The following is a 17,407-nucleotide window of genomic DNA, read 5'->3' on the forward strand; positions in this document are numbered from 1 at the left end:
TTTGTTTAGTGTATGTTTCCATGAGTTGTTTCACTGCATATTTTCAGAGTTGGTTGCTTTCTAGTGAAGATCTGAAGAGATATAGATGCTCCTTAAACAGTGTCCTCTTGTATTTTGTCACTTTTTTAATAGTGCTCTAAATTATTGTGTCTCACAGAAAAAAAACACTTAGATGACCGAGCTCATGTATTTTTAAAAGTCTGTCTGTCTACGTTTGGTGAAATCTTCAGTAACAAAAGATGTGGCCTTCTGTAAAAGAGCATGATGTCACTGTTCACCACATTTGACTATTTTAGCTTTATAAACCAACTGGAAGGCATTTTCAATAAAATAACAAATCCCATCTTTGAATATTGCAGATTTAACAGTTCCTTTTACAAAGAGACTTCTACTAAATGAAACCGCACACTGAACCATACCAATTCATAATAACTTATCAAACATGACATAGCCCTTCTCTATTTAGCCCCAGTGAGTCTGAAAATGAAGTGGTTCCTTCTGATATTTGCTTTGCTACAGCCATAAAACTTCATTTGTGCTATATTTTTCTTTGCATATCCAATTTGCTGCTGCAGTGAACCAGTTTCATCTCATTGTTTCTCACCTGTATGTGTATATGCAAGTTGATTTATCCAACTTATATAGCACATATACATCCTAAACATATTTCAAATAGGACTAAAACTAACAATTACTTTCATTCCATTTACCATCTGGATAAAAATACAGAACCATCAAAACCCGGACTGAGGAACAGCTTCTTCCCATGAGCTGTAGCCTCCATCACCCCCCCCCTCCATGCACAAGCACACAAATACAACATGTAGCTGCTAAGGACTAAGGACTACTGTCATGAAAGCACGATATCACTTTAACAAAACAAAAAACAAAACAAAACAAACTCTCATAAGCTAAAGTTATTTGTTTGTTTTTTATCTTGTTTTAATTATTTATTTACTGCAGCTGCACTGATTGCCACCAAGGAAATTTTATTGTGTTCATACGACGGCAATAAAGTATCTTAAATCTTGAATTATTGATGATTAATAGTTAGTCTATAAATAGTGAGAAAATATTTTAAAATGCCCATAACTGTTTCCTTTAACTCAAGATCAGCAACTAACAGTCCAAAGCCCAAATAAAAAAAAGAAAGTTTATCATATAATGTAAGACAAAAAAAGTGGCCACTCATTATACATTTGAGAAACTGGAACAAAGAAATATTAGCTTGAAAAATGAGTGAAACGATTTAACTATTATCAAAATAGTTGTTGTCGTTTTGTCTGTCGATCAGCTGATCTATTATTGACTTATTGTTTCAGCTCAGCATATTTAATCATTAGTAAATATAATGTTTGCTTTTCAGTTTATCAGTTTTTAATTGAACTCATGTGATATTTAAGACTACCACTCAGATTCAATTTTAATTCACTTAATAATCCAATCTTTGGAGTGCCTTTTTAAAGTTATAATGTATTCTACTAAGTTTGAGACTTCCTATCCTCTGTTTGCCCTTGATATCCTTTCATGGTCACACAGCTTTAAAAAGTGCACAGTGTTCTCTAGTTCTCTTGGAGAAGCAGAAAATTGAGAGGTAAAAACTGAGGCAGGAGAACGCCGTGCCAGTCACTGTGCCCTGGTGAGCACGAAGCGGGTGGCCTCGCTCGGCGCAGGATAAAGCTGTCCAGAGGCTGCCTTCAGCATCCGTGTCTGTCTGCCAAGCGCTGCTAGCATGTCCCAGGGTAGGCTGGGAGGACAAGACCGTTCAACAAGGCCTCTGCATTGAGTGCAGTCCATTTAAAATAACATATGGATAAATAAATACAGGACCTAAGTTCACTGTACAGTAATTGGTCAGGAAACCAACAGAGACAAGCTCATTTACAGTAAATGGATCAGCTTTGAGTTAGTGAAGTGCACTTGGCTCAGACCATGCATTATAACGATTTGGAAATTTCAAGTGAAGCATTTTTTTCAGTTTCAATATTCACTGAAATGTCTCCTAGATGCATTTTTTTCACTTGAAAAACAAAATTGTATCAGTGTGTCAGAGCACATGTAAACATAGAATGATGTTATAGAAACATTACAGCGAGTGCTTATACTGTAGATGATATAAGAGCAAATTAATAATTGCGAGGAAAACAAGGGGATTCTGATCAATTCTGATATTACTTTAGTTTCTGCATGTAAACTTTTCTTTTATTTGTCAAGGACATGCAGAAACATGTGTGTACACACACACACACACACACACACACACACACACACACACACACAGACACAGTGGTTAGTCTGGCCAACCTTGTTGACCCACTGGCTGAGCTGTGGTTGCACGCTGGACGCAAAGCACTCATTAACGATTTGAGCCTGCTCTTCACTTATGCAAACAAACAGACTCGGCCCGTCATTACCGTAACACCATGTGTGTGTGGTCTTCTCAATCAGACCTCTATTGATTCTTCAATTTTCGCCGAGGCAACGTAAAACGGCACGATTTGTCAAGCGTGTAAAAGACGTGGGGCACGCAGACTTGTGGCATGTTTCAAATAGGTTCACACACTGGCGGACACATTTTTCATCAGCCTCAAATACTGCACAGTAGTTGTTGCAGTGGGCATGAGTCTGTTCCACAGGCAATGCCACGGCATCACCACAAGCCACAAAACATAAAACACCACAGTAGGTTTTATATTGCGTGTAAAATGCCATCATAACCGAGAGCGCTTTCCCCTCTCCACCAGCTCCACTTTCTACCCTCAGACAGAGCCATCTTTACATGGACGAGCAGTGCAGAGTCTGACTGTGAGCTCTGCTGTGTGTGTTGCTTGGCAGCCAGCAAGAAGTTTATGGTAATGTTTTGGGTGATAGGTCAGGGGCAGGAGGGTGGCGGCCATTGGTGGTGGCTGTGTGGTGACTGTGTGGGGTTTCAGGCTGTGTCCAGCTGGCCTGGGGTCTGCCTCTGAGGTCAGGAGAGTGAGAGGGGGTATCAGACATGGGGCAGTTTGTGGTTTAGGGTTTTTTTCTGGGGGGGCAAATAAGGAGTTAAGAGCCCACCCCCACCCTTCCCCAGAGCCTGGAGCACAGGGGCACTGCAGAGAGGCCAGCCACAGTCAGACACCCTACCATCAACATCTGCCAATAGAGAAATGCTAATGTGGTGGGCACCTCATAAGGCCAGGTCAAAGACCCAGGCTCTGGACTTGTTTTTCTGCTTTTTGATTCACTCTGAATCACATCTTGGGCATGATCAAACACACAGTTTAATCATAAGATGAACAACATTTAAGGTTTTCACTAGAAACAAGCTCTTACATTGAATAGATGAGTGTAAAACCCTGCCAGTTCAGATGAGAGTAGAGCTGTGCCAGGCAGGAATCATTTCATCTTAGAAATACATTTTACAGGCAAAATGTGCAGTGGCAGATATTTCCTGTATGAAAAAAAATTATGATTTAATGTACTGTGCTCTAGACTGAGTCTGGACAACATGCTTTTGTCCTAGTAGGACCTCGCCGACTCACTGTCTCCAGGAGCTTGACATTTATGGTTAACATTTAAAAGAAATCTAGTTGTAAATAAGAAATCAGCCCCAAAGCGCTACCTGAGGAGGATTATTATATATCAAGCAGCAGAAACAGAAACAGACAAATCTTGCAGCTACTTTCAGATCAAGTAAATGCGTGACGGAGGAAGGCATGTTTGGGTAACCCTGAGCAGGAATTAGGTAATGTTCAGGATGTATGGCTCTTAAAGTGTGGAGCAGTGACCCTTCTCTGACATCCTGACTAAACTGTCCATTGTGCTTTGTGGCTCAAAACCTAAAAGTCTGCTTTTACTGTTGGAAACATCAATTTAAAGCCTGTACATCTAAATGCGTGCAATACAATGGATGTGAAGATTTAAAATATTGTCCTAAAAATTATTGTTTGAACTGTGAGAATTATGTTCTCTCAATAGCTAAGAGCTATATCCACAGTATCAATGGGACCCAGGTTATTTATGAATAACCCGGGTAATAATAATAAAAAGCTGAAACAATTACTTGATTAGTTGATTGACAGAAATTTCTTTGCCAACTATTTTGATCATCTATAAATCGTAATACCTTTTCCAGCTAAAATGCCAAACATTCACTGGTGCCAGCTGCTCAAATGTGAGGATTTGCTGCTGTTATTTGTCATATGACAGGTAACTGAACACTTTTAGGTTTTAGACTGTTGGTCAGACAAAACAAGCAATCTGAAGACTTTTATAAACAAAACTAAGTTGATTAGTTGAGAAAATATATGCAGATTAATCAATTATGAAATACATAGTCCTAAAACAGTAATACCTGCTATGGCTAATGCCTATTCTTTAATAGGACGACAAGACAGAAATACTCTACAGGTTTACATAATTATGGATGCTACATTTATTTGGATTTAGTACCAACCACAGCACCACCAATGCAATCAGGAAATGTTTTGGAATAAAATTGTGCATATATTTTTTTAATTTCATCATTGTCACAATACAAATGTAGAATATGTAATCATGACTTTCTTAAACCATTTAAATATTTGCATATTTGCACATGTTCCAGAAATATTTAGTCAAAGTTCCAAACACAGGACTGTTTCACCCCACAGATAAAAAATACAATAAACAAAAGTAGAAGTTCACAGCATTTTAACTGTCCTAAAGTAAATTCGATGAAGATATCTAGTCTTCGACTGCTAATTTCATGTCTCTGTAGACCATCCAGAGTCACTGTGACACATTTTAAGTACGAATAAACCACCGAATGAAAAGAAAACAGAGTGCATCAATTTTAAATTTCATCTCCTGAGCTTTTATTAATACATTTCTGCCTCAGTAGCAGAGCTGTTGAAAATAGCTGAACCAGAAGAAGGTAAAGAGGAATTAAGAGCATTCCTAAGATGACAGTTATGATTGGTAGGTGCGAATGATTAGAAGAAAACTCCTCCAACTGCCCACAATACGACATTATAAAGCATGCCTGAAATGAAACGGCCCGTACAGTAACTCACCGTTAAAAAACCATTATGAGGGGAAAGTAACTCTGCAAAAGTCATTTTTCAAGTGAGGTTTTCCAGGATAACAAACCTAAAGTTCTCATGTGAACAAATGGCCAAGCGATCAAAGCCATGACTGCATCATAAAGGGGCCATTATCAAATACACTGTAAAACCTCTGATTCTGTACTTTGCAGCTAAATATATGGTCACAGATGACATTTGAGGTGTTATATAAGTTTGTTGAATGTCATGTTTAACAGAAACTGCACTGAATTTATTATTATTTTAAATGGGCATTGGTGTATTTAGTGTGCGTGTCTTCACTTTTCACTTTGCTGTAATGTTCAAATTTCACTTAAAGCTAGGATAGTGTTATGAGTTAAAGGGGAGTGGTGTTGTAAAATAGTAATAAAATAATAGAGAAAGCTACCAGCACCAGTGTGACTTGTGTGGGAATTAACAGTGACAAATGTACATGCCAAGTAGTAAATGTAACTCCACAACAAAAGCAGGAACTGTTGCTGCAACTAAACCCAGGATTTATGACATAATAGGGTGGGCCAATAAGAGGGAATGGGTACAAGACATCCAAAAATAGATGCTGAGCTCTGAATTTATACGCAAAATTAGGGTGTTTCTCTGGATGCAGAGCGTGTGTAAGCTGAATGCTTGGAATGGGGGGTGTATATGTTCTGTATGTGTGAATGTGAAGTAGGTGCAGTGTGAAAAGGATGAAAAACGGACAGGAATACTGTTCTGTGTTGAGAGTGCAATTTAGCATGAATCAAAAGCAGCTTTCCTGGCTCCCATTCCCTACACTGCTGTCTGCCAGGAAATAGGATTTTTTTCATAGTTTTTTGCAGGTAAAGTCTTTGCAGAATGGAATCAAATGAGGTATTTTTTCCCTACCGAATGTTAGAGTCTTGGAAGTTTGAGGCAGACTCGCTGGAAACAGAAGAAAGCTGAGTTTTGGAGACAGCAGGGGGGGTCTGCCATATATTTGTCCCAGCCTCAAACCCCTTCTGGACCTCTTGCTGAATTGAATCATGGCTGCTTGTAAAATACTGAGCCTTCTATTAAGTAATTTACCACCAACTGGTCTACAGTCTAGCCTGAAGTGATTCTACTAATCATCACTGCTCACAGGAATAATTTACGGGTTTTATTCATGAGGAGAAATGCAAGTTATTCCATCCAGTAAAACAGAGCAAATAGGTGCAGTAACCACATAAATGACTAAGGTTTATCGAATAGACTGTATTTATCTTAGTCACCTCACAAACAATTTTAACTACAATATGAATCCCTAAAGAAAGGCAAAGATGCAGTGTATTCATATTGTATTAGTCTGGATCAACGGAAGTACATTTCCAGGATAAAGCCAGGCTTTGTCCCTCACCTTCCGCTCTCTGTGTGTTGCTGATCTCAAAATCTCTTCGCTACGGGAAATTACAAACTACAAACTTCGAGCTAGCAAGCTACACACTGAAAATGGCAAGTTTTGAAGAAAATTTGGATTGTACAACAAGGCAGGCCTGCTATGTTAACGGCATTAACTATCTTACTGGGACGTTTTGGGACTGATTGGTGGGATTGCTATCAGATTGCAATGGATGAAGTAAGAACAAATTATGTTTAACCATGTATGCAGCTAATTTAAATAGCTCACATTACTGTATTGTACTGTATTTCATGTGGCGTATTATTTTGCAGGGTGCAAATGTTCCACTAGAGCCACCCAAGACAACTGTGTGAGGAAATGCAAACAACCCACAGCATTTTTTTTCTCCTATTATAGAACGTATGTGTGGTGTAGCCAGATCTTACTCCACAGCCCTGTGAAAAAAATGCACATACCTAGAACTGTGAGGCTGTACTCAGACACAGTGGTGCTATGGGCTAAATGCTAACATCAGCAAGCTAACATTCTCACAAAAACAATGCTAGCATGTTGATGTTCAGCAGGTTTAATGTTCACCATGTTTTTTAGGTATTAGCATGCTAACATTTTCTAGTTAGGACTAAACACAAAGTACTGCTGAGGCTTTTGGGAATGCCATTAGTTTTGTATTTGGTCATAAACCAAGGTATTAGAGATGTCAACCTTATAATGGTGGGAATTCGTAGGGAAGTTATTACAAAGAGAAGGAAATTAATGTGTGAACCAAATTTAATGGTAATCCATGTAATAGTTGTTGAGACATTTCACTCAAAACCACAAATGTCAACCTCATGGTGGCTCCAGGAGGAAAAGTCAGAGGGTCGCCAAAGTAATTTAATACAACCAGGGATTTCTGTTCCGAATTTTTCATGGATAAGTGAAACTGCTGACACTACAGCTGGCACTACAAGAAAAGTCAGGGGATCAAGAAAGTCATTTAGGATTCATTTTCTGGGTACCACAAATGTGTGTACCAAATTGCATGGCAATCCATCAAATATTTCACTAAAAGTGAAACATGTCAACCTGCTGGTGGCACTATTTCAGTCTCGGCCAAAAAGAAGGACAGAAAGACTGACTGGCCAACATACCAACTCTACTTTTCCCTAGAGCCACATGACTAACATGGCTAAAAGAAATACTGTAGTGTTGAGTATAATAAAGACAACGTTGGTAGTTTGTATGAATCTCCTTACAAATGCACTTCCTTTATCAGCACAGGCTATACTATTCTTCTTCAACTGATGGGCCATGACCAGACCCAAAGGAAGCTGCAGATTTGTTTTTGATTTTCAGCAGTGATACAGAATGAAACTCTGCAGAATTTAGCACACTGTTTTCAGTTTTATTTTAATTTGTTTAATATTCTCATGAATCTTGTTGTTAATACCAGCTTGTTTTTGTTTTCACCTCAGGAGTCTGTGTGTGTGTGTGTGTGTGTGTGTGTGTGTGTGTGTGTGTGTGTGTGTGTGTGTGTGTGTGTGTGTGTGTGTACGCCCTTGGCCCATTTGGTGCTGCGGCTGGTGTGATCCCATTGCAAGATGGTCTTTCGTCTTGAATTTGAGACTAATTAAATTTCACGCAGAGATCACTTTGAACAAACTCGAGAACATGTTCGTATTGTACCAAAATTGAATGTGGTGGAGAAAATTTGAGAAAACTGTATTATTCAAGATCACAAAGTTTTACAAGTGGGACAACATGCAGGTCCGCAGTCCTGCAGTTTAAGAAAAATGATTCAGATCAAACAAAGACTACAAAGGATAACACATTTTTAGCCATGATAGCAGTGTGGCTGTAATGATGGTAATGTTGGTCTTTTTGTTGGTCCAATACTTTGGTTTAGACTGAAATATCTCAACAACTATTGGACATATGGAATTTTGTACAGTCATGAATATTGCCCTCAGGATCAATTTAAGTGATTACTTCACTTTTCATCTGGTGCCATCAACATGTGAAAACTTCAATGTGTCCAATACTTGAAAAACATTTTTAAAAATCGCCCTGCCCTTGCTGCATATACCGGTACTACTACACTTGGGCATGTAGTGCTGTCAATCAGTGATTCTAAAAATACATTTAGCGACAGAGCTACCTCATACATCAGACTATGACCCTTTAATGCATGCATTTATTGCTTTCAGAAAAATTACAAATGTGGCTGAATGCTTCATACTGGTTTCATCACCTAAACATACACAGTGAATCTGGGATTGTATATGGCTGCCTCAATGCAAAGCTCTCCACTTTCCTTATTAGCTGGATATGAGAGATACCTCAGAGCCCACTATAACCATTCGGTGGTGAGCTGGTTTGCTGAGGCAGAGTGGAGTTAAATTGAATGGTCTGCAGTGAGAGGCTGTGGGTTGGGTTTCGCTGAGGTTATGGTCATTCTCCCCTGGGAAAGTGGTTAGGCCTGGCTGTTTACTTTGGAGTAACCCTGCCCCTCCCCTTATACACTCTGCTTGGTAACCCATGATTACCTCCATTGGTGCACACCTGTCATTTCTGACCTCTTTATGATTAAATAATTAGTAGACTTTATTCATAAAGTATAGCTAAAATAATTTGAAATTGATTACATTTTTTTTCCAAGATTGCGTTAAGTATACTCTTTATTGTTTGGTGGTTTGGATGTTGCATGGGCGCTACCTTCTTGTCACAGCAGGTGTGTGTGAAGGGCTGTTGGTGGGGGGAGGGGGAGGGGGGGAAGGTTGGGGAGGGTGTTAGGACTAAACTTAATGGGTAGGGGCTAAGGTAGTGCCTGCATCTTCACCCAAAGAGGAGTTTGACTTTCTCACTGTGCCTCTCTCAGACAGACTCGCACAGTGCTGGACTGTAAAAAGCCTCTCAGCTCTGCTCTCCGGCTCCGGCCACCAGAGAAGATGCTTCATCGTTACTCTTCATGAGATTACTGCAACACTGGGTGGAGTGGCAGCTCTGCAGCTAATGGGCTGCTGCTGTTCCTCTTTCCATCTTTATCTCTCTTTCAATTGGGACGCTGGGGAGAAATAAATAGCTCAACACACACTGTTGGGAGGCAAATGAGTGAAGCAGAGTGACAGGGGATTTCCCTAGGCTGCCTTCACACCAATGGATCTGGACACATGTTTTGAGATGGCCAAATTGAATTTGGCTAAATAATTTTTTCATTGTAAACTCATTTTTGCAACGAGATCAGCTCTTAACAGCTTGCAGACCAACCTTTTTGTGGATTTTCACTGTAAAGATTCACATTATGTAAGTTTCTCCTTTACTTTAATAAAACTGTTTGTTGGCAAGTAATGCTGCCTGGGAGATCTCACTTACTCAGGAACGGTGTCATTTTTTAGCTGCCTACACTGCTAATGACAATCTATTGAATAGTAGACAAACAGTTTAGTATGAATTCATAAAACAACATTTTACTTAATTCATTAAAGTGATATATTTCTTGTGTTCTTCAGATCTTAGGCTCAAGGATGTGCTCTATAGTCATGCTTCATCAGTGGAGTCTGGCTATGTTCTTGCTGTGCTCCCCAGTGACTCTTGATGGGAGACCAGTTGATGCACTTAGTAGCAGAACGTGAGTTCTTTTTTTATATTAATTTTGATGATAGAAAAGCAATTCCATGTTATGCAAAAATTACCTTGAAAAATGAAGGACTATATTTAAAAGTGGTGAACGCCACTTGAAAAATTCATGATACAAAAAAAAAAATACAATTACAGTTTATTAATCAGATTAAATTAAGGTACAGGAGGTTTTCTATGTTTGGCTTTTTGGGGTCTGGAGCTCAGATTAGTGATGGCTCTCACAAACTTGTTTATGCTGCCACCTACTGTACTGAGGTTTCATGGTGCCTGACCTTACCTTTCAGCTGACACCACTTCTAAAAGGGCTCCACACAGAAACTCAACACTGTGGTGTACCATGAAATTACAACAAAGGTCAAACAAAAAAGAAAAATGGTTAGATGTTGTAGGTGCTAACTCAGAAATGAGAAATCAGAAAAACAGATTTCTGACAGATTTAGAAATAAATGAACTTGGTGCTGCTCCCCTCTCATGCATGACGCCATTTAAGGATTTATTTATTAGCTTTTATGCAACCTTCCTTGTTGATCTGACTCTGTCTCTTCACTTTCATGCTTTAAGGAGGAGGTCAGTGAGCCATGCCCAGCTGATGCATGACAAGGGCCGCTCCTTACAGGAGTTCAAGCGGCGCATGTGGCTGCAGGAGCTGCTGGAAGAGGTGCACACTGCTGATGAGCACGCTCCACCCGTGCAGAGCAGAACCCAGAGCCAAATCTTCAGTGGGAATGCCCTGCATGAGAAGCCCCCAGGGGCCACCAAGAACCTCCCTGACGGGTTCAGGCCGGACAGAGAGGGCCCTAACCTGCCCCAGGAGACCAACAAGGCTCTGGCATATAAGGACCAGCCACTAAAAGTAGCCACCAAGAGAAAAAAAAAGGTGAGGTTAGGCCGACGTAGAGAGAGCGACAAGAAGCGAAGGCGGGCACGGTCTGTCACATCAAAGGAGCCATGGAGGATGCAGTGCCCTGGCTAAGAGACTCCCAACAGCCTTTATATTGTACTGCACTAAGACACTGACATTGGTCCATCTAGACTGGGATTTGAGAGACTCTACGCATGGCTGACTCAGTCACTTCATATTACAGCCCTGAGGTTGTGCTTGTATGGTAATATTTTGCTGTGTTCGTATTTTCGATCTCATACTTCCTGAAGTTTCGTGAAATATCATCATCTTCAGTCCATATTTATTTGGAACATCTGCAGGCCTCTGTAACTTTGATTGACTTCAAAACAAAGCCATATGTTGTGATCTCTAACCAGCTGTGCGCTCGAGTAGATCAGGATGAACTATTTATTGCCTATATATAATGTAACTTCACAAAATTGGGAGGCTGAATAGTCTACGTTTGTTTGGCTCTGTATTGGTTGACTATTGTGAACTTACAGTTACATACAAACTGTTCACTGCATACATCTGTTCGAACTTGTCTGCCATAATTTATTTCACTTTAAAAGTGTGTATTTATTTTGTGAATGTATCACGGTGCTGCTGACTAAATTCCATAATGCACTTTAGTTATATCCTGTACATGTTCTTTTGTGGTTGAGTTTTATTTTGATGTTTCTTTTTGATGGTCCTGCTTTCCTTTTCCCCCTTAGATCCCTCATGGACTTGTAACTTATTGGATGCTTCATCAAATCCACTCTTACCATTTAACATTATAGTTTATTTTTTATAAAACAAGCCCGAGTCAGGAGCTGTCAGACTCATTTAATGTTCTACTTGCACTGAGGGCGTACTGTACATTTTTCCAGTTAATCAAACATTAAAAGTGTAGCCATTACAAATATTTTTGATTCACGGTGTCTTTGTTCACTAGCCATATGTGGCTCAAATGTTCAGCAACTTAATTAACTTCTAAAACCTGAAGTTGATATGGAGAAGACTAGGGCTGCTTAATTAATTATTTTGTCTATATAATATCAGAAAAATGTTTTCACTGAGCCCAAGATGACCTGTTCAAATAGCTTGTTTCAGTTCAGCAGTTCAAATTCCAAAACCTGAATATATTTAGTATGTGAACATATACGACAAGAAAAGCAGCAAATCTCTCTTGAGCGACTATATATATACAGTATATAATATGAATGATATACTACAAGGGAATACAAAAACTATGACTGCAAAGCAGACTAATCTTCAGCATGGTCAGTTACCCATTTTATCCCTAAAATCTAAAGTTCATAAGGAATAGACCTGTATGCACACTACCTGCCTCTTAATGAAGAAGCAGCTAAACATAGAAAAAGGTAGAAAAATGGCAACAAGGTGATGTTGACCATGGGCCTGAGTTCAATCAGCAGTAAGTATCGGTCCTGCTGAAGTTTGTATAATTCATTGTGACCAATAACCTTGCTAAAGAGGTGGAGAGAAAAGAAATAAGAAATGCAAGATTTGGGTCAAAACGGGTTTTTAAAATGTATTATAAAAAGGTGAAAAACTATTTTTTGTTGACTTTTGGGCACAGACAGAACACAATGAAGCTGTTAATGTCCCACTTGAGAACATGGCATTTTTAATAGCCGCTGACTGAACGGCACCGACACTGGTAATGGAGGGGTTAGCAAATGCATCAGCATCAGTTATATCCTGTGCTAAGAGCAGCAGTGTACACCAAAGGCCATTAGCTGACACGGAGTCATAAATGCTGTGGAAAGCCTGATAAACCCGCCATCAGGAGCCTGCAACTCACACTGAAGAAATCAATCAAACAATGGAGAGAGATATTAATATGTTCAGAGAAGGGTGGGAACAGAGAACATAATCAATGGACTGGTCTCTTTTTCTTTGTAGAGTGCTCATTTTTAAAATATAATTCATACAGTATGAATGAAATCCCTAAAACCATCTCCATAGAGAGAGAGAGGAGGACTTTAACAGGCCAGGAAAGGTAAATTCAAGTATTTACAAACAGCAGTGCAGTCTTAGTCAATGAGGTATTTCTTTAGTCCTAAAAAGATCAACAAGTTAAACAAACCTTAATAATGTCAAGTGTAGCTGTTACTAAAAATGAAAGTAACTAAAAAGACTAAAGATACACATAGATCCTCTAAGAACCATAACAAAACAGGCATATATATATATATATATATATATATATATATATATATATATATATATATATAGTACATCACTGTTTCCTGAGCAGCTGGTCTGTTTCTCTTTAAACCAATTCAACCAGAATCAATTTGACCCAAGTGATGTTTGCCTTTCTTCCTTCCACATTCAGCTATCACACTTTGTCATGAGTCCTGAGAGGCTGTCACCTCTACCTTCGTCAGCCCAGTTTAACAGGATGGACACCAGTGAAATAGAAGTTTACATTATGGGGATAGTTCACTCACAAACATGAGCCTGAAGATAGTGCTTTGAGGAACGAAGATGGTAAGTGTGTCCAAATGACGGAGAATTGTTACATCTGGCACCATTTTAAAATGCTATGACCTCTAAGGCAAACACCTGTTCCATTTAATTACACAGCAGTTAGAGTAGCTGTGAAAATGTTAATTAAAAAAGTTTTGTATCTTAGCAGACGACCATATTGCTGTTGCTATGTAAATGCCTTGTACCTTTTACTTTGGTGATATTTAGGGCTGTCAAACGATTACATTTTCTTAATCGCGATTAATCGTTGAATTTCTATAGTTAATCGCGATTAATCGCATGTTTTATCACATGATTAAAATTCTATTATTTTGCATTTTTGCGTTTTTAAGTACATATAAACAATGGAAAGCCATCCTTACCAGTGTATCTTGATTGGGAATCAAATGAATGCAAAGAAAGTGACTTTATGAACTTGATTTTAAGATTTGTATTTGTTTATTATATATTTAATCTAGTCACACATGTGAATTTAACAACAACTTTGAATGCACCACGAGTCTGTAAATTACCAGTTTCATGGAACGCACCGTCTGTGTTTTTCTGACAACAGCAGCTGCAGATTGTTACATCCCGGTGTCGGAATCCTAGCTGTCAGCCAGTGTTGGTCATCTTACTGTAAAAAAGTAATTAGTTACAGTTACAATTACTTCTCCCAAAAAGTAACTGAGTTAGTAACTCAGTTACCACATTGTAAAAGTAATTAGTTACTCAGCAAAGTAACTGTGACGTTACTTGTTATGTTCTATAATGCTATTACGTTCTATAACATCTTTAACGTCAAAGATGTTTATATTAACTGATTGAAGAATAAAAACACTATATACAGAAAAATCGATGGTTGCTTGTTTTAACAGAGTGGCTCCGTCTCTTTCGCTGGAGCTCACGCTAGCTGCATTTGGGCTTGGGGTTGGGTTAGCAGCAGCAACAAGTGTCGTGTTAGCATGTGTTGATGTGAGGTGCTTCATAAGATTCGAGTTGCTTGAGGCAGACGTGGATAAAGTCTTTTTTTCTGGGCATAGCGTGCATGTTACATACACATTCTTGCCTTTAATTTCAATGAGCAAGAAGTAGTGCTTCCAGTTCGAGAACGGTACCTTTGAATTTCCCTGGCTCGTCGCCATTGTCGCTGTCTTGTGTTTAGTGGTAGTCAGAGCGTGCAGTGAGACAGCGTGAGCACGGCATCCGCCCACCCAGCCAATCATCATCCCCCCCCCTGCTCTCTCCAGGCAGCTGATGTGTAGCCAAACCTCGCGCTTCATTCAACCAAATTGTAGTAACGCGCCACTTTACATTCTCAGTAACGATAACGGCGTTGCAACGATGGGAAAAGTAATTAATTAGATTACTCCGTTACTGAAAAAATAACGCCGTTAGTAACGCCGTTATACTTAAACGCCGTTACTCCCAACACTGCTGTCAGCATTGTAACCGTGTTCAATCCAGCTACTAGCTAGCGGTAGGCTAACGTTAGCTGCTGTCGAGCATCACGTGCAGCAATGTTTCTTTTGATTAAAGAGTCTGTTTCAGAGCATCAGAGAGAAGTGCAGACATATCAGTGGCACCAGAATGAGGCACCGAAATCCGCATTCCTATTCCTGCAGCAGCAGGATGTGTTACGAGGAAGTACGGCAAAATAGTAGCCTGTTAGACATGACACAAAGCCCATTGAAGTGAAAATAAATTAATAAATGGCGGCATGCGATTAATATGATTAAAAAAAATGTATGCATTATGCTCGACCCTTAATCGCATCGCGATTAACGCGTTAATGCTGACAGCCCTAGTGATATTATATCATGTGTGTTTTCTTGATGTTATGATACATAGTATATTTTCTATCGCTATAGGTCTAAATAAGCCTTTCAGATGCTATTTAAAACTAAAAATGATATATTTTCAGTTAAATGATTGTTTTGTCATCAAAGAAAAATAGCAAAAATAAATAAAGACTACTTACTTTTTCCTGAGCCCAATATGACATATTTTGTCTTGCTTTGTTTAGCCAGTAGTAAAGAAAAAAACCAAAATATCAAGTTCACTATCGTACATGACAAAGAAAAGCATAAAATCCTGAAAAGCTGGAACAAGCAAAAGTTTGGAATTTTTGCTGAAACAATTAAGAGATTATAAAAATAGTTGCTGATTAATTTAGTTAATCAACTAATCAAAAACATAAATGATGAATAAATGTTTTATTTATTTATTCGAAAGGTGAGGTCAAGTCGGTGATGATATGGCTGTTCCCAATACCTATGTGCTGATCTTTGCCTGTACCTGTGGAGTGATCCTGGGCATCGGGCTCTGTGCCAACCTGCTGGTCCTCTCTCTGTTTGCCAAGTACAACACGTTGCGTAAGAACCGCCTCGACATCCTCCTACTCAGCATGACTCTGGCCGACTTCCTCACCCTCCTGCTCATCCCCTTCACCTTGCACTCCGCCGTCACTTACTCCTGGCCTCTGGGCAACACCTCTTGCAAGGTCTACCAGTTCCTGCTGGCCTTTAGCCTGGCGGCCAGCACCTACTCACTATGTGCCGTTTCCATGACCCGCGCCATGATCATCACCAACCCGTACCAGCCACCCACCATGGACTTGGTCATCCTCATGTTTATCCTGGTCTGGGCCCTCAGCTTCTTCATCAGCCTGCCGCTGCGTATGTTTGCCACCAAAGCGAGTCTGGGCCCAAGCCTAGCTAACTTCTCCTTCTGCCTTCCAACCATTCATGAGCACCACTACCAAGTGGTCCTGAGCCAGTTTGTACTTTACTACTTTGTTCCAATGCTAGTCATCGCCTTCAACTATGTCCGGCTGGCTCTTTTTCTCCACAAGAGCCCTGTAATGTCGGCGTCCAGTGCCAGGAACACCCGCCGTGCCTCTGTCATGGTGTTCTTGGCAGCTGCTACCTTCTCAGTGTGCTGGCTGCCTGGTTATGTGCTGGAGCTGTGTGTGTACCTGGGGCTGTATCACCATGGACAGGCTTGGGAGATGTTTTACTTCATCTGTACTGTGCTGCAGTACCTGCACCCCTGTATAAACCCTGTGCTCTATGTGCTTCTATCAAAGCGCTACCGCCACAGGAGGGCAGCCTGGCTCTTCAGCTGTAACAGGAATAGAGTGCAGCCGCAGGTCATCAGTGTCACCACAGACACCTTTTAAATACAGCGGATTGAGCAATGAGTTGTTGACATTCAGGGACACTTTTTATATTTACTGTTAATACAAATCAACTACTTTTGTGAACAATAAGATGGATGATTTTTGTGATTACTTTTAGATTTCCCCTCCATATTTGAAGTATAAATGTACAAATAAGAAGATGAGAAAAAAATAATGGTTTAGGATTATTTTTCAGGCTTGACTACAATCAAATGTTCACATTCATTACAAAAAGCAGCAGTAATCGTCAAAATGTTAGTACCTGGATCTAATCATTTTAGGGAAACTATGTAATTATCCACTTACTACTACTAAGTCTTATCGCTTTGATTCGTTTTGTTGCACCAGATGTCTCTGTCCCTTAGATTTTCTGATGTGGTCCACTTTTCTATTGTTTTACATGCCAGTAAAAAAGCCTTATGAAGCTTTTTGTGTATTTGTACGCCTCTTCTACATTAAATTTGTCACAGGATAATTTCTTGCTTTTCTACAATATCATTACAACGTCTTTCTTAAGAGATGACAAATGTGGCTTAATAATTTCATCTTTGTTTACTGAGAAAAAAATATTGTTGTCATAGTTTCAAGCAGCAGCATCTTGAATGACAAAAATCACAAACAGAAGAGAATGTTCTTGTTATTTCAAGAAACTGAGACTTTTTACAATGGCAGAGAAACAATCTACTTTTCAAATGTTTGCATTTTAAAAAAGATAGAAATGCTGAATTATATATTATAGTTTTAGTGGAATCTCTTGTCTTTTCCCTTTGCTCCAGAGCAAAGTTGGTCTCCATTTCCTTCACTTCTATTTCATACCA

General features: G+C 39.4%; 2 protein-coding genes across 2 annotated transcripts; both read left to right on the top strand.

The window, feature by feature from the left end:
* Positions 1 to 9,277: 9,277 nt before the first annotated feature.
* Positions 9,278 to 11,823, top strand: LOC144521551 (parathyroid hormone-related protein-like). The gene is made up of 3 exons (XM_078256105.1): positions 9,278 to 9,708; positions 9,915 to 10,033; positions 10,606 to 11,823. Exons 2-3 carry the CDS (start codon positions 9,930 to 9,932, stop codon positions 11,015 to 11,017), a joined length of 516 nt encoding a protein of 171 aa, XP_078112231.1. The 5' UTR covers positions 9,278 to 9,708; positions 9,915 to 9,929; the 3' UTR covers positions 11,018 to 11,823.
* A 3,842-nt stretch (positions 11,824 to 15,665) lies between these two features.
* Positions 15,666 to 16,589, top strand: LOC144522035 (galanin receptor 2a). The gene has a single exon (XM_078256797.1). It carries the CDS (start codon positions 15,666 to 15,668, stop codon positions 16,587 to 16,589), a length of 924 nt encoding a protein of 307 aa, XP_078112923.1.
* Positions 16,590 to 17,407: the final 818 nt, after the last annotated feature.

Source organism: Sander vitreus, chromosome 8 (genome assembly GCF_031162955.1).
Source record: "Sander vitreus isolate 19-12246 chromosome 8, sanVit1, whole genome shotgun sequence".
Classification (NCBI taxonomy): domain Eukaryota; kingdom Metazoa; phylum Chordata; class Actinopteri; order Perciformes; family Percidae; genus Sander; species Sander vitreus.